At 37.2% G+C, this 25,863-nt stretch overlaps 1 protein-coding gene across 1 annotated transcript in view; it reads right to left on the reverse strand.

Moving 5' to 3' along the window:
- Positions 1–25,863, reverse strand: part of LOC150088401 (alpha-soluble NSF attachment protein-like) — a 236,215-nt gene that overhangs the window by 61,850 nt on the left and 148,502 nt on the right. The window contains exon 7 of the mRNA XM_090369491.1: positions 5,736–5,820. Within this exon, the coding sequence (XP_090225617.1) occupies positions 5,736–5,820 (85 nt within the window). The remainder of the gene's footprint in view (positions 1–5,735; positions 5,821–25,863) is intronic.

The following is a 25,863-nucleotide window of genomic DNA, read 5'->3' on the forward strand; positions in this document are numbered from 1 at the left end:
CCAAAATGGCTATATCAGGTGAAATATGTTCAGCCGATGATGAAGATATATGCTCTTACCCTACCCAACTTCAGAAAATAATTTATGATTGTGGCTACACCGCAGAACATGCATATAACTGTGATGAGACCAGACTTTGTTATAAAATGTTACCCAATTCACTCTGGCTTGTAAGGAAGATGCTCAGAGAAAACAACGCTTCAAGGAAATGAAAGACAGAGTGACCATAGTTCTCTGTGTAAACCAAACAGGAAATTGCAAACTAAAGCCGCTTTGCGTAGGAAAGTTTAAATCACCATGGTGCTTCCATCATGTGGAAGCACCATGGCCATTTGCCTGTGACTTTATCAAAAATGCATGGATGACTTCCAGTATTTTTGAAAACTAGTTTCATGACCAATTTCTACCTGATGTACATAAACACTTATGGCAACAAGGGCTATATACCAAAGCTCTCTCCTGCTGCTGAATAACTGTCCTACCCATCTTCCTGACAACCTAATAAGCAGAGATGGTAAATTCCTAGCTACTTACTGCAAAAACACATCAAACATACAGCCTCTGGATCAAGGGATTATATCATCGTTTAAAATGAACTTCCGCAAGACTCTGAAACAGTGAATAATCAATAGTGGGGATTCTATTACCTCATTTTTAAAGAAGCTGAAGATTTTTACATTGGTAGCAAAGCATTGTAAACCGTGATGAAAAGGTGCATTTCAAAATGTTGGAGAAACATTGGGTGCAAGACTGATCCCAGATAACTCCCAAGTAGCCAGTGACAGTGATGAAGAGAATGACTTTGAAGGCTTTATAGAGGAAGATGTTGCTGCTACTGACCAGTTCTTGGAAAGATACACTAATGAAGGCCTGACAGAAGATGACGTAGCCCATGCTGAGAAAGACTGGCACAGTTCATCGATAGAGAAAGAGGGGCCACAACAACTGTCCTACATATGAACACAACTGACTCAGAAATAATCGAAAACATTACTGGCAAAAGTCGTGATCCAGATGCAACCGAAGACGAGGAGCCACAGCCTCCACCTAAGATCGCGGAGGCACTCGCTGGTTTGCAAACTAGACAAATTTCTCGAAACAGAAAAGGTAGATTCCTTTTCAATTTTACAGTTAAAATGCCTTATAGAAACTGTTAAAAAGAAACAAAGAGCTGCAATGAAACAGTCAACCCTTGATTGTTTTTTAAAAAAATGAAAGACTTGAAAGTAGTGACTAAAATGTGCAAAAGTTTGTTCGCTAATTGTCTACTGAGTAGTTGAAAGAACACGGAGTGCATTATGTTTTCCTTTTTCTCCCGAGTTTGCAACCGTTTTTTTAATTTCAAAACATGAACGTAACAGTCAATACAACCACGTGAAAAAGCGCTTTTTGTGAGTATTGATTTGTTTTTGACAAAAAGTGTGTTAATTGTACACACACCTTTTGACAAAAGGTGTGTGTTTATCGTGTTTATGTATATTAATAAAAGATGGAAACAATGCAATTGCATATTATTTCCATTATTATTCTTTGCGTTGCAGTGCAATTATTGCACAAAAAAAAAGATAGGAGCAAAATTAATAGTATGTATAAAGTTTGAATACGAAAAATGGCTAGAATTTTATAACGCGATCCCATTTATTCGGATTATTTGGACCCCTAGTATTGCGTTATAATGGGTTTCAATTGTATCTTCTTCTGTCTTCTCAACCAACAACCCACACTGGCACTAAGTATAGTAAGTTCTAATACCTTTCACGTTTGGATTTTCACAATAAAAATAAAAGTTGATTTTTTTTATCTGCAATAATGAATAAATTAATATTGGAGATATATATATATACACACACACACACACACACTGATTTATTTATAGGGAAAATATAAAGTTTGCTCTTAATATAATGCTAATATAAGTTCCTGGTTGTGCACTTTTTTTTATTTTTATAGATTGATTATAAGTATATCATAAAACAGGCTTCTGCAGAACAGTGGAAAGCACAAACCAAAAATAAACAACTGCAAATTAAACAAATGCCCCCAATAGTATAAATCAAGTTTTGGGACAATCAAATATAAACAAACCCTCCTTGCTGAAATCTGCATAATTTCATACTCACCTAATCTACTAAGGTTAGCAACTAGAGCTGGAACATTCTACTAGACTTCTGATACACAAGTACTCATTGAACTATAGCATATCACAAGGAATTATCCAATCTGACTTAGTTATTTAATTACTTAATGATGATACAATTATATTATCTCTCTTTAGTGATTCTTATCCTTGATTTTGTTATGTATTAGCATTAGCATTAGTAGAGGCATTTGATGCAAGAAAGCAAGCTTATGCAGCATCAGCCAAAAAAAAAAAAAAAAAAAAAACCACTTCACCCCTCTGTTCGTTCAAAATACCTGTCCAGCTGAGCCTTAAACTTATTTAGGCTATCAACCTCCACCACAAGGGATGGAAGTCTGTTCCACCAACCAACCACCCGCTGGCTAAAGGCAAATTTCCGCACGTCTATCCTACATCTGTCTTTCCTCAATTTGAATTTATGCCCTCTCAGGTGATTTTTCTGAGCTAGAGGAAGAATCCCATCAGCATTGAGCATGCTTAAACCATTCAAGGCTTTATACACCTCTATCAGATCACCTCGCTGGTGCCTAGTCTCCAGACACTGTAATTCGCAAAACTTAAGCCTTTCTTCGTAAGAGCACCCCTTTGTTCCATTCACTAATCTTGTTGCCCTTCTCTGTACTCGTTCCAGCAGCTCTACATCCTTCTTGAAATGAGGCCTCCAGACCTGTATACGGTACTCTAGGTGTGGCCTGACCATCGCCTTATACAATGGAATAATCACCTCCTTATCCCTGCTGGAAAAATTCCTGTATATCATTGACAATACTCCATGAGCTACTCTTGCAGCCCGTCTGCACTGCTCAGAGAACTTCATATCTGCCTGCACAACCACCCCCAAGTCCCTTTCATTCTCTACCACTGTCAGTGTTGTACCACAGAGTTGATACGTTGCTCTGGGGTTGCTGTTTCCCATGTGTAGTACTTTACATTTGTCAATGTTAAACTTCATTTGCCACCTCTCAGCCCATCTGCTCAACCTTTCCAGATCCTGTTGCAGCAGCATAGTGTCAGTAGTGTCCTTGACAACCCTGCCAACCTTTGTATCGTCTGCAAACTTGGACATTAAGCCCGATATACCATCATCAATATCATTTATAAATACAGAAAACAATAATGGACCCAACACTGAGCCCTGAGGGACTCCACTAATAACATCAGTCCACGACGAGCAGTGTCCATTGATTACCACTCTCTGTCTTCTCCCCCTCAACCACCCCTTTATCCATAGCAGCAATTTGCCTCCAATGTCACACTGCTCCAATTTATGTAGCAGTCTTCCATGTGCAACAGTATCAAAAGCCTTTCTAAGATCCAAGTATATAATATCAAAGTTATTCCCTGCATCCAGTTCTTTTGTGACTGCATCATAGTATCCAATCAAGTTGGTCAGGCAAGACTTCCCCTTAACAAAACCATGCTGTGTCTGAGCTATAACTGAAGTCTTGTCTAAATGATCCTGCAGTGCTTCTTTAACCAGTGCCTCCATTAATTTTCCTGGAACAGAAGTTAAGCTCATAGGTCTATAATTACTTGTGTCAGCCTTTGATCCTCCTTTGTGAATTGGGGTCACATTTGCACATTTCCAGTCTATGGGTACCTCCCCTGAGTCCAAGGAAGCTCTCATAATTATGGCTAAGGGTTTGCTTACTTCCTTTGCTGCCTCCTTTAATATAACTGGATAGATCCCATCCACCCCGGGTGCCTTTCTTGTGTTTATCTTCAACAGTTTCTCCTCCACTTTACTCCCAGTTATTTCAAGATTCTGTAGCTTACTGCTAGAGTTGAATACACCTCTGGCATTCCCCTCGCTGAATAACTCCTCATGTGTGAATGTCGATGCAAAATATTCATTTAGTTTGTTAGCTACCTGAGCAGGATCATCAACACTTGACCCATCAATATCAAGTGGACCAATCTGATTCATCCCCTTCCTTCTAGAGTTTACATAAGTAAAGAACTCTTTGCTGTTTTTCTTTGCATCCCTTGCCAAGGATTTCTCGTAATCTGCCTTCGCCTGCCTAACCTCCTTTGTAACTTGGTTGCATATAAACTTGTATCTATCATAGGCTTCTGTGTCATGTGTTAATTTGTATGTATCCCATGCATTTTTCTTCTCTGCCATATGCCTCATTAGTTCATCTGACATCCATTTTGGCCTAAACCTTGAACAATATTTCTTAGTTGGTATGTAAAGCCTAGTAGCTTCCAAGATAAGTTCTTTGAATGCTTCCCATTTTGAATTTGCTGTTGGTAACAACATCAGTTGGTCCCACTGTATAGAATTTAAATACTGTCTCAGTCCATCGTAGTCGCCTTTACGAAAGCAATAACCCTTCCCTTTACCCCTAATGGTAGTTACCTCTTTCAGTAAATCCCACTTCAGCACACTGTGATCACTGCCACCTAGTGGTTCATTTATCTGCAGATTCTTAATGCATGAAGAATCACTGCTGATAATCAAATCAAGAGTATTACTCCGTCTAGTTGCCTCCCGAACATGCTGATGTAGAAAACAATCATCCAATAAATCCACAAAAGCCCTGCTAGTTTGTGAGTAACCAACCCCCAAAATCCAGTCAATATCTGGGAAATTAAAATCTCCCATTATAAGACACTCTGATTTACTGGCCCACTCTATTTCCCTGTACAGTTCCTTATTATACTCATCAGAGTCATTAGGCCTATAGCACACTCCTACTCTCAATTTTGATCTCCCAATGTTTATGTCACACCAAACTGACTCCACACTGCACTGTCCAGCGATGTCGACTGGCTTCACTTCCTTGGTTTTTATGTGTTTCTTAACTAATAGCATAACACCTCCCCCCTTCCTATCCTGTCTATCCTTTCTGTAGACGTTGTACTCCCCAAATTGCAGTTCTGCATCCCTTATATCTGTGTGACACCACGTCTCTGATATCCCAACAATATCTGCCTTCGATGTTTTGAGCAATACCTCAAATTCATCAAATTTATTTACTAAACTCCTAGCATTGGTGTACACGCAAGTATACCTGCACCTGTTTCTATTCTTAGCTACCCTAACACAACCCATGTGTTTACTTGTGCCGCAATGGCTCCCAGCAGTCTCTGAAATACCATGCATCTTGTTTTTCAGGCTTCTGCTCATTCTAATAGAAGCAGTGCAAGAATCTCTTTCACCTCTGCCAGTGGCTACTGTCAATCTATTGGTCTTTGTCTCCCCCGAAGCTAGCAGTTTTCCGACCCACCTAACACTGTCTCGATAGCATCAGCAAATATTCTTGCACCCTTTCTATTTAAGTGTATCCCTTCCCTGTAGAAGCAATCTCTCCTGTTAACAAGTACAGTCCAGGCTGAAAAAAATTCTACCCCTTGAGCCTTGCACAATCTTTCCAGGGCCGATCCAGGGTATGCTTGTATGTAACATATAACATACAGCATATGCAACAGATAAGAATGTACTGGTAAAAATAGTAATAGGTACACTTCAGCTATTCTGCAAAGAAACGCCCACAACAACAGCAATGTATAGATTACGATCAACTTCAGCAAATAAGCAGTTAAGAATTGTATATAATGCTAAACTTTTTCTGCCTCACAAAATACTTACTTGTTCATATATAGCTATAGCTTTTTCATATTGCTCTAATTGAGCAGCATACTTTGCCACACTTAGCATACATTTGTTGGCAGAACTGAAAAGATAAAATAAAATGTGTGCAATTTAAAATATTTTTAAGGATGAAAACTAAAATTTTTAACTAGAATTTTGTAACAGGTACATCAATGTAATCATAAAAAAAAAAAGCTGTTAACTTTTAACTATTTGTATCATGTTGCTAGAGCTACTTTTTTTACAAATATGAAAAATTAGAATAACTACCAAAATTACAAATACCATGCATTCCTGAAAAGTGTTTCATAAAGCAAAAGTTTGTAAATCAGTTGTAATTTACCCATAGATATAATAGTATAACAAAAGGAAGTGACCCAAAGAATAAAATGTTTGTTCCTAAAAATTCATGAAAACTGGGATAACTAAGATTTACGCAAAAATATGCCTTAACAACAAAATTATTATTATTTTGATGCCCAGTCATTTTTATTGTTTTGGCATGAAATTTTTACAGCCGGATGCCCTTCCTGATGCCAACCCTCACCCTTTATCCGGGCTGGGGATATGCGGTGGTCATTCCCTGACCTTTCGCATCCTCCGTATTTGGTGGTCACGAGCTCAAACCCCAGCTAATCAAGAAGCATGTGCTACGCACTACTGCTCCTGCCCACGGAGGTGCCCTCTATTGTATATTAAAATAAAGATACAAAATTTAATTGATTTTAACTTGTAGAAGGGGACTGGAGTTAATCCAATCCCCTTCTATAAATTAAACTGCAGTGTAACTAACCAATTGTAAACTCTTTGCACCACATGCTACTACAATGAAATTACAAAAACTTGCTCTTATTTACCACATAGAAATATGAAATGACTTCGGAAAGAACAAAAGTTTCTCCAGGTAATAAATTAATTAAAATATTCTAAACAGAAATAATTTTTATTTCACAAAAGATACTGTTCGTAATTTGCACTTTCATCATATATGCTTGGAAGTACATTTCACCAAAAATGTACTTTAAATAGTGCACTGTATTTAAATGCATCTATAGTACATGTTAAGCTAAATATAGTAAATATTTAAATGCACAAAAAAAAAAAAAAAAAAAATCTAAAATGTTTCATTCTTATCTATTTTACTTTCAAAAAGTGATATTTTATGAAGTCAAGACACGTTCATAAAATTGACTGTTCATAAATTTGATTTGATTTATTCATAAATCAAATGTTACATTTGCAGACCAGGAGTTCACTAGACACCATGGGCATGGGGGGGGGGCACTTAAAATCTCATCCTTTATCTAAATCTTGGTTTTCAAATAAATGTACCAAGACAATTCAAGATAAGAATGTAGCACCACAATTGGCTTATATCCAACTTTTCAGGCTTCATTTTCTTCCTACACCGCAGCTTGCAACAATTATAAAACAATTATTAATCAATCTAAACTCAATTTTGAACAGATCAGGAATAGAAAACTTGCTTCTTGTCCAAGTGGCTGTCGAGCCTCTAAGTGTCTTGCCAAAGCTGCTTGCTGCAATTTCTATCCGTCTATACTTCCACCTCTCTTATAAGCTGATGGTTCTACTGCATCATCATCAGTTAAGGATAAAGCTGATTCATTAGCATCTTCCTTCTTTTTCATTTTACTGCACATACCTCTTCTCTTTCCAAAGTAATGGAGAAATCCATCAACTGCCAAATCTTACACCTATATTGAAACCATCCATTTGATCAATGATCACCGATATGGATTCAGTGTCAACCCACTGGCAATATATTGGCTTAACCATCTTTGGACAAATCCAATGGAAAAGTCAGATGAAACTCAAGCAGTCCCTCTTAACGTTTCCAAGCCTTTTGATCTTGTTTGGCATAAAGGTATTCTAAATAAGCCCCCATCTTATGAATTGCCATAATGCAACTGGGTAGCTAGTTTTCTCTTTCTGACCGCCCACTTTGGATGATGGCAGATGGCTCTCACTGAATTCTAACTTCTGCACTAATGCTGGTGTTCCCAGTGTTTAATTCTTATTCCCCCTCTTTTTCTTTTGTATATCAATAATCTTCTTCCACTGACTGGAAATGCTATTTAGAGTTTTGCTGATGATGGCACACTATATTCCACCCTCCACTCAGACACCACGGATGTCAAATTTAAAAGAAAAGGCTGGATTGCGAGCGGTATGTTCCTGATGTAATCCAGTTTGAGAAACCTTGCCCTACACAAACAGCATCAACTTCTCAAATATCTGCTAACAGTTCCTTAAATGCTGATCTCCAAACAACTCTTCAATGGGATGAAGAAAATGTAATTAACTAATCCTTCTAAAACTGAGTCCTATCTTACTCCTTATAGAAAAGTTTACAATCTATGTTCAACTTCAATGACACTCAGTTACTAGGGTCACATATCTCTATTGGGATCAAACCTAGACTTCTAATCTCAACTACTATAGGCACAAAACAAGCACTGCTTCCTCTGAATCAAAAAACTGGGTTTTCTTTTTTCACTTTCGGGAGTTACTTTTCTTCTAAGCAGCTATTGACCGAATAAACAGCAAATAAGTCCTATTATGGAATACCATTCCCACATCTGAAGTGGTGTCCACAAAATTTCATATTCAAAAGAGGAAAGTCAGGTTAATTAATGACTCATCCCTAACCAAGTTCACAACGTGGACCATCTAGTCAGCATCCATTCATTCATTCAATTCTAAACTCACAAAACTAACTTTTTCAGTTCCTCATTTATCCTTTCTACTTCTAAGGGATACAAGAATATTTGCTGATGCTATCAAGCAGTATTAGGTGAAGGAGATTACTTATGCATGGGTAATGCACACACACATCATTTCTATTACCAAGGTAGTTTTAATGCACAGTTTTAATTATATCTCATATTGTGAATACCTTCACAACGAGTTGCCATGGTATTGCACAACCTCGAATAAGTAACACTTCACCTATGGAGAAAACTACTGTTACTTATTCTCGGCGGATACCACTACCCAGACGGCACCGTTTCAAGGCTTTTTGGCCTCTCTTCAGTAGGTGGGTAGGTACCCTGCTGTTGGAATAGTGACAACCCAATTATAAAGTATAACTCAATAATGGTGTGTGTGATTTAATCTAAAAGATATTTCTTGGCTAAATGCCTAAGAGTATGAAGGAATTTACTTATGCATGGGTAATGCACAGACGTCATTTCTACTAGCAAAGTAGTTTTGATGCTGTTGTTGTTTTGGTTTTTAGGAGCATTAGCAACTAAGGCCATATTGCTCCGGGATATGCAGTGGTCATTCCCTGACCTTTCCGCATCTTCCGTATTTGGTGGTGACGGGCTCGAACCCCGGTCTAATCAAGAAGCAGGTGATACGCACTACTGCTCCTTCCCACCTGGCTACGGAGGCACCCTAGTTTTGATGCATCATTTTAATTATATCTCATATTTTGAATACCTTCACAAGTGGCCATGGTATTACACTACCTAGAATAAGTAATGCTTCACTTATGGAGAAGACTATTGTTGTACCTACTGCCTACTATCATGTACCTTGGTAGTAGAAATGTGTGTGTGCATTACCCATGCATGAGCAAATTCCTTCATATTCTTAGGCATGTAGCCAAGAAATATCTTTTAGATTAAACCACGCACACCATCAGGCATCTCTCATATTGTGGAGTTATACTTCATAACTGGGTTGTCACTACTGCAACAACAGGGTACGTACCCACCCACTGAAGAGCAGCCAAAAAGTCTTGAAACGGTGCCATCTGGGTGGTGGTATCCGCCAAGAATAAGTAACAATAGTCTTCTCCATAGGTGAAGCATTACTTATTCGAGGTTGTGTAATACCATGGCAATTCATTGTGAAGGTATTCACATGAGATATAATTAAAATGATGCAATAAAACTACCCTGGTAGAAGAAATGATTGTGTGCATTACCCATACATAAGTAAACTCCTTCATACTCTTAGGCATTTAGCCAAAAAATATCTTTTAGAGTATTAGGTGGATTGAAAAACAACTAGCTTTGGGGAAAGGTGAATAAACTAAATAAACATTAACAGCAGCCACAAGCACAGATGAAAGTGATTCTTGCACTACTTCTATTTGGACTAGCAGCCTGGAAAGTAAAGTGTTTCAGATTACATAGCCGAGTAAAGAAGAGGGGTGGGGTCCTTGTGCAACTTGCAAGCACATGGGCTATGTTGCAGTTACTAAGAGTAATAAAAAAAGCACTCATATACTTGTATACAAATACCAGGAACATAATGAACTAATTTTATGAATTTGAAGAACTGAGTAAATGAATGTAGAAATTGAAGAGATATCAGAAACATGCAATAATAACCGAGGATAAGTGCACTGTTCTTTGGGGGGGGGTGTCCCTTCTGTGTCAGGGCTTGGGTGCATTGTGCATTGGATGCAATCTGCACACAACACCTGCCACACATGAAGCCACTCAAAAATAATGGATATGTAATTTGAACATGATAAGCACAATGTGTACAGAATAATAGGGTAGGATAGGAGGGAAGATGTATGCTCATTTAAGAAACAGAGTCTAAAGCAGATTACCCAGTTGATATGGGTGGTCAAGTACAGCATTGAGTAGAATTATGTTATAAGCATTATGATTATGATAAGTATAACAACTATATACACAGATACAGTGGGCCAGCAATCAGAATGCTCTATAATGGAGGAAACTAGCTTTCCAGATTTTGACTGAAACTTGTGGGTTGGTCATTTACAGTACTAGACTTCTCTGGATTTACTGGATGACTGTTTTTACAGCAGCACGTTAAAGGGGCAATTAGAAAAAGCAATACTCTTGATCTGATTACCAGCGGTGGTCCTTCAAACATTAAGAATCTCCACATAAAGGAACTATTAGGTGATAGTGATCATAATATACTGATGAAGGATTTACTTAAAGATAAATATTAAAGAGTCTTAATACACAAATGATCAGCAGTGATCATTCGTGTATTAAGAATTTGCAGATAAAGGAACCACTAGGTGGCAGTGATCACAATGTACTGATGTGGGATTTATTTAATGATATAATTACCATCAGGGGTAAAGGAAAGGGTTTTTGCTTCCGTAAAGGTGACTTACAGTTGTCTCAGACAGTTTTTAAATTCTGTACAGTGGGATCAATTGATAATGTTATCAAAAGCAAATTCTAAATGGGAAGCATTCAAGGAATTAATCGTGGAAGCTACTAAAAGTTTCATACCTATTAAGAAATATTGTTCAAGGTTTAAGCCTAAATGGTTGTCAAATGAACTAATGAGACTCATGGCAGAGAAGAAAAATGCATGGGATGCATATAAATTATCAGGCGACTCAGAAGCCTATGGCAGATATAAGCTAGTCTGTAATCAAGTGACAAAGGAGGTTAGGCAGGTGAAGGCAGATTATGAGAAATCTTTAGCAAAGGATGCTAAGGAAAACAGCAAAGATTTCTTTACTTATATAAACGCTAAAGCCGACCGGGCTAGCCGGGTGGGTAAAGTACCTGCCTGGCAACCCAAAGGTCACAGGGTTCAAATCCCGCCTCGGGCTTGGATCAGAGTAGTGCAAAAACTTTGGGAGATACATTATGGCCACAGAAGCCGATGCGCCAACAACTAACAAAAAATAAAATAAAATAAAATAAAATAAATAAACTCTAAAAGGAAGGGAATGAATCTGATTGGTCCAGTTGATTTCGATGGTTCGACTGTTGATGATCCTGCTCAGATAGCAAACAAACTGAATGAGTATTTTGCATCTACATTCACACACGAGGAGTTAAGTTTTGAAAATGCCAGAAGGTTATCAAATGGTAGCAAAATGCTTAATGATTTTGTAATAAATGAGAGCAAAGTGGAGGAGAAATTGTTGAAGTTAAACATAAGAAAGGCACCTGGGGTTGGTTGCGATCTATCCAGTTATATTAAAGGAGGCAGCAAAGGAAGTAAGCAAACCCTTAGCCATAATCATGTGAGCATCCTTGGACTCAGGGGAGGTCTCCATGGACTGGAGATGTGGAAATGTATCCCCAATTCACAAAGGGGGATCGAAGGGTGACAAGTAATTACAGACCAGTTAGTTTAACTTCTGTTTTGGTTAAATAATGGAGTCACTGGTTAAAGATGCATTGCAGGATCATCTAGACAAGACTGCAGCAATAATTCAGACATGTCTTGTCTGACAAATCTGATTGGATATTATGATGTGGTTACAAAGGAACTGGATGCAAAAAATAATTTTGATATAATATAACTTGGATTTCAAAAAAGCTTTTGACACTGTTGCACATGGAAGACTACTATACAAATTGGAGCAGAATGGCATTACGGGTAAGTTGCTACAATGGATAAAAGGATGGTTGAGTGGGAGAAGACAGAGGGTGGTAATCAATGGGTGCTGCTCTTTGTGGACTAATGTTATTAGTGGAGTCCCACAAGATTCAGTGTTGGGTCCACTGTTGTTTTGTATATTTATCAATTGATGAAGGTATATTAGGCTTAGTGTCGAAGTTGGAAGGGTTGTTAATGAGAGTAATGGCAGTGTGCGTACTGCAACAGGATCTAGAAAATTTGGGCAGATGGGCTGAGAAGTGGCAACTGAAGTTTAACATTGACAAATGCAAAGTACTGCATTTGGGTAGAAGTAACCTCAGAGAAACCTACCAACTGTGTGGTACTACACTTAAGGTGGTAGAAAATGAAAAAAACCTGGGGATAATTGTGCAGTCAGATATGAAGTTTTCTGAGCAATGCAGACAGGCTGCCAGGGCAGGTCATGGGGTTTTGTCAATGATATACAGGAATTTTGCTAGCAAGGAAAAGGAGGTGATTGTCCCTCTGTATAAAGCAATGGTCAGGCCACACCTTGAGTACTGTGTACAGGTCTGGAGGCCTCATTTTAGGAAGGATGTAGATTTGCTTGAGCATGTACAGAGAAGGGCAACAAGATGGGTGAGGGTAATGAAGGGATCCTCTTACCGAGAGAGGCTTAAGTTCTGCAAATTGCAGCAGCTGGAGACTAGGCACCTGCAAGGTGATCTGATTGAGGTGTGTAAGGCGTTAAATGAGTTGAGCATTCTGAATTCTAATGGGATTCTTCCTCTTGCTCAGAATAATTACCTGAGGGCATAAATTCAAATTGAGGAAAGACAGAGGTAGAATAGATTGTGCGGAAATTTGCCTTTAGCCAGCAGGTGGTTAATTGTTGGAACAAATTTCCATCTGTTGTTGTGGCAGTTGATAGGTTAAATAAATTTAAGGAGGAACTGGAGAAACATTTAGAGGGAATTGTTTTGTAAATTTTTTTTTTTTGGCTGATGCTGCATAAGCTCATACACTTGCTTTCTTGTATCACAGGCCACTACTACTAATATCCATGGGAAAGGAATGGATTTGACTTTTGCAAATGTGACTACAACATCTTAGAAAGTTTTGAAATTGCTTTCAGTTGGACTAACTTGAAAATTTGCAGTTAATGTTTCCAACTGCAAATTCTAAATTGGATGCATTCAGGGAAATAATCATGGAAACCACCAAGTTTTATATATCAACTAATGTTCAAGGTTTAGACCTAAATGGATGTCAAATGACTGATGAGACTAGTGAAAGAGAAGAAAAAAATACATGGAATGATTATAAATTATCAAGGGACATAGAAACGTACAGTAAGTACAAACCAGTCTGCAATCAAATCAATAAGGGGGTTAGACAAGCTAAATTAGATTATACGAAGTCTTCAGCTAACAATTCAAAGCATTCTCTGCTTATGTTAGCAACAGAAGAATAGGAATGAACCACACTGGACCACTAGAAATCAGTGGCATAACTATTAATGATCCTGTTCAGGTTTCTCATAAATAAAACCGAATAAATATTTTTCATCTACTCATGCATGAAGAATTTTTAGAGATCAGAATGCCAGATGCACATCAAAATCATAGCTGGGAAAATGATTTTTGATAACTAAGAAAGAAGTGGAAGAGAAACTGAAGCTGCATGTTTGTTTGTTTTGGGATTTATTAGGCACATCGGCATCTGTGGCCACAGTGTGCCAAAAGCTGCATGTATTAAGGCACCTGGGGCTGATGGAGTCTATCCAATTGCAAAAAAAGAAGCAACAAAAGAGGCTAAAAGTGCGAAGGCACAACGCACACCTTTGGGCAAAATTATAAGAGCATCCTTGGATTCAAGGTAGGTTCCCACAGTTTGTAGGGGCAAAAATGTCTCTCCTATTCACAATTGGAAAGGCAATGAACAGAAGCCATGCTTACAGACCTGTAAGCTTGACTTCTGTTTCACAGAAAATAATGGAGTCGGTGGTTGATCAAGTATTGCAAGATAATCTTGACAGGTATGCAGTTATACGGCAATCACAGAACAGATTTGTGAAGGGGAGAGCTTTTCTAACAAATTCGATTAGTTATTACGCTGCAGTTACAAAGGAACTGGATCTAAGAAATAATTTTGACATCATCTACCAAGATTTCAGTAAAGCTTTAGACACTATTTAGACACCACATGAAAGACTGTTGTACAAGTTGCAGCAGTGTCACACTGTGATAAGTTAACTGCTATGGATGGTTGCATGTCAGAATACATTGATGGATATAAATGGGCATCGCTCTTCTTGGATTAATATTATTAGTGCTGAGCTCTTTATTGTTTTCAATATTTATTAACAACATCCATGAATCTATATAAAGTTTATTGTCTAAGTTTGCAAACTATTGTGCAAGGCTCAAGGGGTAGAATTTTTTTAAACCAGGTCTGTACTTGTTAACAGGAGAGATTGCTTCTACAGGGATCGAATACACTTAAATAGAAAGGGTGAAAGAATATTTGCTGATGCTATGGAGGCAGTGTTAGGTGGGTCGGAAAACTGCTAGCTTTAGCGGGAGGGATACAAGGACTAATAAATTAACAGTAGCCACTGGCAGAGGTGAAAGCGATTCTTGCACTGCTTCTATTGGAATGAACAGCAGCCTGGAAAACAAGATGCAGGATATTTCAGAGACTGCTGAGAGTCATTGCGGTACAAGTAAACACATGGGTTTACTTGTACCACAATTTAAATGGGTTAGGGTAGCTAAGAATAGGAACAGGTGCATGTATACTTGCAGTACACCAATGCTAGGAGTTTGGTAAATAAATTTGATGAATTTGAGGTATTGCTCAGAACATCAAGAGGCAGATATTGTTGGGATATCAGAGACGTGGTGTCACACAGATATAAAGAATGCAGAACTGGAATTTGGTAGTACAATGCATACAGGAAGGAGAGGAAGGGAGGAGGGATTATGCTATTAGTTAAGAAACACAAAATCAAAGGAAGTGAAGCTAGTCGACATTACTGGATAGTGCAGTGTCGAGTCAGTTTGGTGTGACCATAAGCATTGGGAGATCAAAATTGAGAGTAGGGATGTGTTGTAGGCCTAATAACTCGGATGAGTATAATAATAAACTGTACAGGAAATAGAGTGGGCCAGTAAATCGGAGAGTCTTGTTGTGTCATAAGCATTGGGAAAGAAAAAAATGAGAGTAGGTGTGTGCTATGGGCCTAACGAATCTGATGAGAATAATGAGAAATTGTGCAGAGAAATAGAGTGGGCCAGTAAATTAGAGTGTCTTATAATGGAGGATTTTAATTTCCCAGATATTGACTGGAATTTGTGTGTTGGTCACTCACACACTAGCAAGGATTTATTGAATGTTTGTTATTTAGTTTTTAGGAGCATTAGCAACTAAGGCCATATTGTGGTGGTCATCCCCTGTCCTTTCCGCATCCTCCGTATATTTGGTGGTGATGGGCTCGAACCCCGGTCTAATCAAGAAGCGGGTGTTACACATTGCTGCTCCTTCCCACCTGGCTATGAAGGCCATTTATTGGATGATTGTTTTCTACATCAGCATGTTCGGGAGGCAAATAGAGGGAGTAATACTCTTGATCTGATTATCAGTAGTGATTTTTCATGCATTAAGAATCGGCAGATAGAGTAACCACTAGGTAGCAGTGATCACAGTGTGCTGAAGTGGGATTTATTCAAAGAGGTAACTACCATCATGGGTAAGGGGAAGTGTTTTTGCTTTCGTAAAGGCGACTACGGTAGTCTGAGACAGTATTTAAATTCTATACAGTGGGACGAACTGATGATGTTACCAACAGCAAATTCAAAATTGGAAGCATTCAAAGAATTAATCTTGGAAGCTATTAGGCTTTACATATCAACTAAGAAATATTGTTCAAGGTTTAGGCCTAAATGGATGTCAGATGAACTGTTGTTTGTTATTTGGTTTTTAGGAGCATTAGCAACTAAGGCCATATTGCTCCGGGATATGTGGTGGTCACGGGCTTGACCCCGGTCTAATCAAGAAGCGTGTGTTACGCACTGCTGCTCCTTTCCCACCTGGCTACGGATGCGCTTCAGATGAACTAATGAGACATGTGGCAGAGAAGGAAAAATGCATGGGATACATATGAATTAATGGGTGACATGGCTGCCTATGATAGATAGCTGGTCTGTAACCAAGTCACAAGGGAGATTAGGCAGGTAAAGCAGATTATGAGAAATCCTTGGCAAAGGATGCAAATAAAAACAACAAAGAGTTCTTTACTTATGTAAACTCTAGAAGGGGGATGAATCAGATTTAACCACTTGATATTGCTGGTTCAACTGTTGATGATCCTGCTCAGGTGGCTAACAAACTAAATGAGTATTTTGTATCTACATTCACCCATGAGGAGTTATTCAGTGAGGGGAATGCCAGAGGTGAGTTAAACTCTGGCAGTGAGCTAGATGATTTTGTAATAACTGAGAGGAAAGTGGAGGAGAAATTGTTGAAGATAAACATAAAAAAGGCACCCGGGGTGGATGGGATCTATCCAGTTATATTAAAGGAGGCAGCAAAGGAAGTAAGCAAACCCTTAGCCATAATTATGAGAGCTTCTTTGGACTCAGGGGAAGTACCCATGGGCTTGAGATGTGCAAATGTAACCCCAATTCACAAAGGAGGATCAAATGGCGACACATGTAATTATAGACCTGTTAGTTTAACTTCTGTTCCAGGAAAATTAATTGAGGCACTGATTAAAGAAGCACTGCAGAATCATCTAGACAAGACTTCAGTTATAGCTTGGACACAGTATGGTTTTGTTAAGGGAAAGTCTTGCCTGACCAATTTGATTGGATACTATGATGTGGTCACAAAGGAACTGGAAGCAGGGAATAACTCTGATATCATATATTTGTATCTTAGAAAGGCTTTTGATACTGTTGCACATGGAAGACTGCTGAACAAATTGGAGCAGTGTGGCACTGGAGGCAAATTGCTGCTATGCATAAAGGGATGGTTGAGTGGGAGAAGACAGAGTGGTAATCAATGGACACTGCTCATCGTGGACTAATGTTATTAGTGGAGTCCCTCAGGGTTCAGTGTTGGGTCCATTGTTGTTTTCTGTATTTATAAAGGATATTGATGATGGTACATCAAGCTTAATGTCCAAGTTTGCAGACAATACGAAGTTTGGCAGGGTTGTTAAGGACACTAATGACAGTACGCTGCTGCAAACAGGATCTACAAAAGTTGAGCAGTTGGGCTGAGAGGTGGGAAATGAAGTTTAACATTGACAAATGTAAAGTACTACAACTGGGAAAGAATAATGCCAGAGAACGAAAAGGACCTGGGGGTAATTGTGCAGGTAGATATGAAGTGTTTGGTTCAGTGCAGACGGTCTGCAAGAGTAGCTCATTTTGTCTTGTGAATGATATACAGGAGTTTTTCCATCAGGGATAAGGAGGTGATTATCCCCTTGTATAAGGCAATGGTCAGGCCACACCTTGAGTACTGTATACAGGTCTGGAGGCCTCATTTGAAGAAGGTTGAACTGTTGGAACGAGTACAGAGAAGGGCAACAAGATTAGTGAATGGAACAAAGGGCTGCTCTTACAAAGAAAGGGTTAAGTTTTGCAAATTACAGTGTCTCACGACCAGGCACCTGTGAGGTGATCTCATTGAGGTGTATAAAGCCTTGAATGGTTTGTGCATGCTCAATGCTGATGGGATTCTTCCTCTTGCTCAGAATAATCATCTGAGAGGGCATAAATTCAAATTGAGGAAAGACAGATGTATGATAGATGTGCAGAAGTTTGTCTTTAGCCAGCGGGTAGTTGGTTGGTGGAACAGACTTCCATCTTTTGTTGTTGAAGTTGATAGCCTAAATAAATTTAAGGCTGAGCTGGGCAGGTATTTGGAACAAACGGAGAGGTGAAATGGGAGCGGTTTTTTTTTTTTTTTTTTTTTTTTGGCTGATGTTGCATAAGCTTGCTTTCTTGCATCATATGCCTCTACTAATGCTAATGCTAATGATGGTAAGATGGTTAATGGCAGGAATTAAGGCATACTACTACAACAAGACCTAAAAAAAAAAACTGGACTGATAGACTGAGGTTTAACATAGATAAATTCAAGGTACTGCACATACAGAGAACAGTAATTCCAGAATGACACACCAATTGTGTAAAAAGAATAAAAGAAATCTAACAATAATCTTACAATTTGAACAATTGTGTAAACAATTCAAATATATTTTGTTATATCTGTAGTAACTACATTGTGGCAAAAAAAAAAAAAAAAAAGCAGGATAGAACATCATTTTTGAAAAATGTATATGGTGCATATTTTGAAATTAAATTAGTTGACCAAATGAAAGTTAGAACCCCATAAAGTGTGCCATACATGTGCAGAGGACTTGTGATGTGGTAAAAAGAAAGCCATGGTATTTACTATTCTCATGGTGTGAAGGGAACGTCAGAATCAATATTAATGACTCTAACTTTTGTCCCATAAATGTAGCAGGTTATAACATGAAGAACAAGCAGAGCAATTGTGTAGCTCAACCAAATTACTTCAGCTGTAAGGCGAGTAGCCATAGGCTTCAGCTACTGATAGCACCCCCACCAATTGTTCCTGAACATATGCCATCAGATTCCGGATCTGACATTTGTGATCTAGAGCAGTGGTTCCCAAACTACTGAGATTTACAGACCCCTTCAAAAAATTTTACCCATATATATATACAGCAGACTCTCAATTAACTGGGACACTTCACGACTCCAAATATAATAATAAAAAAAAAAAATCAACCAGAAATCAAAAAATTCAGGTGATAACTAGAATAGGTATAACTAGAATAATAACATCATTAAACAGATATTTTGCTAGTCATAAATAAGCAACAAGCAGCATTATAAGTCGTCATCGGGAGATTAGTGTACCTATTATCTTGCAATCCCCCGCTGTCTTTACACCGCTGCTCAAAAAAAAAGAGAAAGAAACCAAATGTTTAGTTTGTTTTAGTGTGTCGTGTCGATTGTTGTGTTCCATTGCAGCACAAAAGGACAAATTGTTTTGTTATTTATGTTAGGGATGTCGGAATTTTTTTATAGTATTTTTTTTTTTTTTTTGTTTAGAAATTGCAAAAATGATAGGTAAATGCAAAAAAGTTGCATTTTCAGTTAAACAAAAACTTGAAATTATTCAAAAGTTTGAGAACTGTGCACCTGTTAAATCTCTAAGGAATCATTATAATAAGGATGTATCAAAATGGCCAAACATTAACAAGTATCGTGCGGAATTCAGATTTGTCAATAATAATATAGTAGCAATATGTTATTAGTCATTCCTCAGTTACGTAAAACTCAATGAAGTAAGAAGTCCTGGAATGTATCTCTTACATATGTTGGGGACTAACTGGGAAATCGATTATCCAGGATTTGTTTTTTACCATCTATCCCAGAAAATCAAGAGTCTACTCTGCACGCGCACACACACTAGGTTTTCTGAAAAGAAAATTCAAAGTTTTATGTGTGAAACAACTCAACTTTATTCTTATACGGATATATAATAGTAACTTTATTTATCATTAATTTGCTATACATAGAATGAATAAATAGAAATATGTATAAAATTATATATACTAATCGTATCGAAAATAAATAATTTTCTATAATGAAATTCATTGCGATTCTATCAGTATATTTTTTAAGAAAACAAACACACGTTATGATACCTTTTGAACATTTCGCAGACCCTTTGGAACTGGTATATAGAGACCACCAGGGGTCCGGCGATCCCAGTTTGGGAAACACTGATCTAGGGAAGCATTTCCCAAACTGTGTTCCGTGAGATGTGAACAAGTGTTCCGTGAAAAATCGTAATTAATAATAATAATAAAAAAAAACAAATAATAAAAAAATAAATAAATGCGCCTCCGTAGCCAGGTGGGAAGGAGCAGCAGTGCGTAGCACACGCTTCTTGATTAGACCGGGGTTCGAGCCCGTCACCACCAAATACGGAGGATGCGGAAAGATCAGGGAAAGACCACCGCATATCCCAGAACAATATGGCCTTAGTTGCTAATGCTCCTAAAAAAAAAAAAAAAAATAAATAAATAAATTGTGCATATTTGTAGCGTACACCACTTTTGTATCATTATAATATTTAACATAATTTTTTTTTCAGTTATTAATGTACTGGCATAGACTAATATTCAAATAGACTGCGGAACACTATTTTGGCAGGCTTTGCATAGAGAAGTATGCGTAGAAGTAATGACACCTACGAAAAAGTAGCAATGTGGTGATCTAGTATGCCATTCGTAAGCGAACCGACATCATGACTAAACTCACTTCTTTGTATAAATTTTTTTTTTTTGATAATTATTAGTATTTCGAAATATTATTATTAAACTATGTGACCATGGATTTGTGGTTGAAAAAAGGAACTTTAAAACGAGAAGCAAAGTACTTCTAGTAGCGCAACTGTGGTCTATGAAAACGAACACAATATTGTCACACTTCGAAGTGAGGATGAACAATCACAGCCTTTTGTTCCCCGAAAATCTAAAGTGAAAAAACACGAACCAAATAATAAAAGACCAAAAGAAAGTATAATGACAGTTATTTGAATTTCAGCTTTACATGTATTGGAAATAAAGACGCTCCTGATGCACAGTGTGTAATAAAATATTAACAAACAGTTCTTTGGCTCCCCCTAAACTTGTATTTCGTAAGTGTTCCGTGAATACGTTGCAAGGTGAAAAGTGTTCCGTGAATACGTTGCAAGGTGAAAAGTGTTCCGTGAATACGTTATGAGATGAAAAGTGTTCCGTGAATAAGAGTTAGGGAAACACTGATCTAGGGGATGATACAAACTATTGCGATGAAGAAATTGACACCTGTGGATCACAGCTCTTTACAGAAATTGAACTCAACAATCTTATGAGGAATTTAAATGTATCTAGAGGCAGCACATCTTTTAAAGTCAAGGCTGAAATCCAAGAATCTGCTAGCCCCAGAACAGTCTTTTCATGATTTAGACATCATGAAAAGAACTAGTTTCCCATTTTTCTGAAGAAGGCTTGATAATATATTGCAACTACTACAGTTACGAACTGTTTTTGAATTTTCTACCAGCCAACAGAGTTGAAGCTATTTATTGATTCATTGAAACAAAAGCTCAAGAGTTTTCGTTCATAATGAAATCAAGTGTGCATCCATTCCTGTAGTCCATGGAGCTCACTTAAAAGAAAACTACAAAAATGTTAACCTGCTTTTTGAAAAAAGTTCAGACAAGGATCATGGCTGGCTAGTGTGTGGAGATTTTAGAGTTAATGTGATACTCAGCCAACAACTTACAAAAACACGATTACACAAACACAACTTGCTTTCTGCACAAGTGGGATAGTTGGGCAAGAAGTGAACATTAGAAAAGCAAAACGTGGCCACTGTTTTGCTTTTCTTTTTGCAAAACGTGGCCACCGTTTTGGGCGTCCACAGAATATTTTCCAGAGGGGGGGGGGGAGCAAAGCTTGGAGACAAATAATTACATCATTAAATTTTTAATTAAATTTTTTAAATAATTATTTAATTAAACAAGTAAATTATAGAATACAGTATTGCATCAATACAAAAACACAATGTATATAAATTTAAAATATAAAGGAAACAAGAATTAATATATATAATAATACAGTAATACCCCGGACTTACGCGAACTCGGAGTTACGCGGTTCTTGATTTTTTCGTTTGGCAACGCTGCCGCCCACTATCTTCAAGGTCGTTTTTCATATGTTATCGATATACGGTGAGACGGCGGAGAATGAGAGCGAAAGATGAACAAAATTCAACTTTGCTGCTTTTATGTTTTTTATATCAGTGAAGGGGAAACACATTTCACCATAATAACATAAAAACCAACACAATTCCAGCTATCGGTATAATCGCAAATGCAATTAGATCGAGTTTACTACCAGTTTATAACAGATTTCACTAGCAGAAACGCAACTGGGTTTTTATTGTTTTATGGTAGTAACCCCTAGAAATGTGAGGTGTTAATAGTGTATCTCTGCCTTTATGGTGTTGTTTATTCAGTTGCTACATGCGCGCAGCTTTGTTTATGCGTATCAAGCGTGCCTCCTCGTTTTGTAATTGTGCTTTATTCCCTAAAAATGAGTAAAATACTTAATTAAAAGGTGTGAAAAGGAAGCGTCCTGGTGAAGACACTGCAGATTCAGAGAGAAAAAGAAAAGCAATTATCGATAAACAGAGGCGGACTGGATCAAAAATTCTTACCCGGAAAAATTTATAGTGGCCTCATACTATGGTTTATGGCCAAAATCACACTGGCCCACCGGGGTTTCCCCGGTAAGGCTTATGGCCAGTCCACCTCTGTCGATAGAGAAAAAATATAAAATTGTGAAACGCTTTGAGCGAAATGAAAGACCATGTGATATTGCACGTGCTACAGGCCTAAACGAAACAACGGCGAAAAGCACATGACAATTGCAAACTTGACAGGTTGAAAATTGAAAAGGGCTCAATTGTAAAGGGCTTAAAAATTTTAGAAAACAGACTCCAACGAAGAACGCGTTACAGCTACAAAGCAAGGAATAAAAAAATTATTAGCTTGCTACGAAGAAATTCTGCGTGAAAAAAAGAATGCGCTGTGTCGTCAGACGAATTTGTTAGATTTTATGAAGCCATCGACATTGAAATAACTTTTTAACGTAAGTCATTTGTTTTTTAATACATATTTTGTATTAATATGTATAAAGAACTGCAATTTTATTAATATTTTTCTTCTAAACTAGTGTTTTTTTAGTCCTTGGTCCCAATTAAGCAAAATTTATATGTATTTATATGCAAAGTTGTACCCCGACTTACGCGATTTTCGTCGGACCCACCTATCGCGTAACTTCGGGGTATTACTGTAATTTCAATAATCACGTATCGTATAAGAATTGAATTCTCCGTCTATTGCTTGCAAACCCATTGATGACATTTTCAATAAATTTCTTCTTTACAGCTTCCTCTTCTAGTTTCTTCCTGTGCACATTAATCATACATAAACCTGATAAGAGTTTCTGAGATAGGGGACACCTTAACCATGTTACGGCTCAAGGTATCGAAACTTTCAATGGTACAGGTCATAACAGGTAATGTCATACCAATAGTTATTGCTGAATTAATAGAAGGGAAATAGTCGGAATGTTCCAAAATGTCTGGTAAAGTTTGGGGAATATCAGTCGATGAACCAAAAACAGGAACACGGGTTTTACTGCTGCAATAGATGAAACACGTGTTCTATGGTTACCCCGCCGAGGGCCGAAACCGGCCAACCCGTAATAAAATTTTAAGGCAGACAAAGCGTCCCATGGTCGAGGTGTAAGGTTACATATTTCAATCACTTTTACGATTGTAATTTGTGGAATTTTTTACTCGATCCCAGGGAGGGGCAAGTGCCTCATTTGACCCCCTCTGCAGATGCCCACCAAGATAATCTCTAAACCCAGGTTAAAAGAACATTTAAGATGAGCCAATAGTAGATTGAAACATAACTTTTGCATATAAAGTTAGGTTTAAATGAAACAGTTCACCCAAGACAGGTGTTTGCACATATATATGTGTTTCATATATGTATATGTTTACATATGAAATAATCAAAGAAATATTTGGTGTGCTGCTAGACTCTGAAGAATCCATTAACCAAACTTGCCTGGAACGACTTTAAAAATGTAGTTCACGATTCCTTGGGAAATAATAGACACCCAGATTATGAAACAATCGTGAGTGACATGATCGCCTCATAATCATGAGATAATCGTGTCACTGGAGAAGTTTAGAAAAACTATGATATAATAAAAGTGTTAAGGTACACTTCTTGCACTCCCATCTCAACTATATCCCAAAAATTTAGGTAGTTTAAGTGAAGAGAAGGGGGAAGATACATATGTAAAAGAAATGGAAAAAAGATACTTGGGATGGAACATCAATATGATGGCAGACTACTGCTGGATGCTAAAAATGAGAAACAGCCACCAAAACTAGCTGCTCAGTCTAGTGTATATATTTTTATATAAAAATAACCCCTTTGAAAAATCTAAAAAATTACAAAATAAACCAGAAGCATGTCTATCAACATTTTATTTTATTTGTAAAGCATCTGATGAGATACAACAAATTTAAAGTAACTTTTGAAATTTCCATTAAAAATGTAGTTCAGATTACCTATCAGCAGTAAAACGTCAGAGAATTTTTCTTTTTTGATGCTATATAAGCTTGCTTACTTGCATCATTTGCCATTACTAATGCTTCACTCATGTATTTCTAAGAATCTACAGAATTTCAAGTGCAATGTCAACAAGAATGTTTCTTTTGAACTTTTGTCCTATCCATGGTAGTACCTTTAGTTCCAAAACCTTTTGTGTTTAGGTGTTTCATTTAAAAAAAATGAAAAATAAATAAATAAATATATGTATATGAAGCATGTGGACAGATGTGAGTGTTTGAAGAAGCAAGAGGACTAAATGGAAAAGTAATGATAAAATTTGCAGATTTTCATTTTCTTGATTTAATAAAAAATAAACTACCTTTACATTATGATCTGCCCACAATAAAAGGACTGGTATGTAATTTTTTTGTAATCATTCAGTGCATGTGTTAAAATGTGAAACAGTATCTTCATATTTCACCAAATTCTTCTGAATGGCTCCTTCTTGATCCTCTTCTTCATCTTGTTAATATGCTATTTATAATTTAGTTTGAAATTTCAAATTCAAAACCAATTTCATTTTTACTGTTAATCCAATGTGCAGTTAATCCATAATCTGTTCCTCTCTAATTTCACTACTATGTGAGTTTTTTCAGTACATTAATCTGATTGAATCACATTTTGGTCCACTAGTTACATCAGAGCATGCAGTTAGGAAGGAGAAACATTATTACAATATTAAAATGTGTGGATGACCATCACTGCATTCATCAATGTCTGGATGACCATCACTCTGCATTCATCAATGTCTGGATGACCTGGTGTACTGTCAAGGAATTGCAGAGCTTTTCCTATCATTTTCATTTATTTTAGACTTTTTACAGATGGAAAAAATTCAGAGTGAACTTATTCTTATAGAGAATTGTTAGACAAATAGTGAACAATTCTCTATTTATCCAACCTTTCTTTGGGCCTTGTAGAAAACAGGAAACGAATAGTTTTTGAAACTTTGTGGTGTGTTCGTGATTTTGCTAACAACAATAAATGTGATATATAGCTTACAGAATAATTTGTCTAATTAACGAGTGTCATTTGCTCTTTGAAATTCTGCAAATTTGTGCAGAATCTTTTTATGAACTAAAGTTTTTTTGTAAAACATTCCAAAATAAGTGACTCTCATCAGTACTGTAAGCTTTTGCAGGAATCAAACACAAGTTAGTAATCTTTTGAATAAACTTGCACTGAGAAGGCTCTATAACAAAATATCACTAGAAAGTCTTTCATGACTTGTCAAATACCTAATTCCATAGCACTTTAATAAGTTTTTCAATTGACCTGCCAACTAACCTTGAAATCATACTTTTTCGAAAATTTATTTTGTTTCTCAGAGCAATCATACTTTTTTGAAATAGGTGAATAAAAATTGCTTCTCGCATAAAATTTCTCCAGATATCAGTATTTTTGATTACTGTTGAACAAATCAAGTAAAAAAAATAAATAAATAATAAAAAAAAAAGTATTTCCACTAAAGAATATTCACCTACTA

This window comes from Mastigoproctus giganteus, chromosome 3 (assembly GCF_048544385.1).
Source record: "Mastigoproctus giganteus isolate SK-2022 chromosome 3, ASM4854438v1, whole genome shotgun sequence".
Lineage (NCBI taxonomy): Eukaryota > Metazoa > Arthropoda > Arachnida > Uropygi > Thelyphonidae > Mastigoproctus > Mastigoproctus giganteus.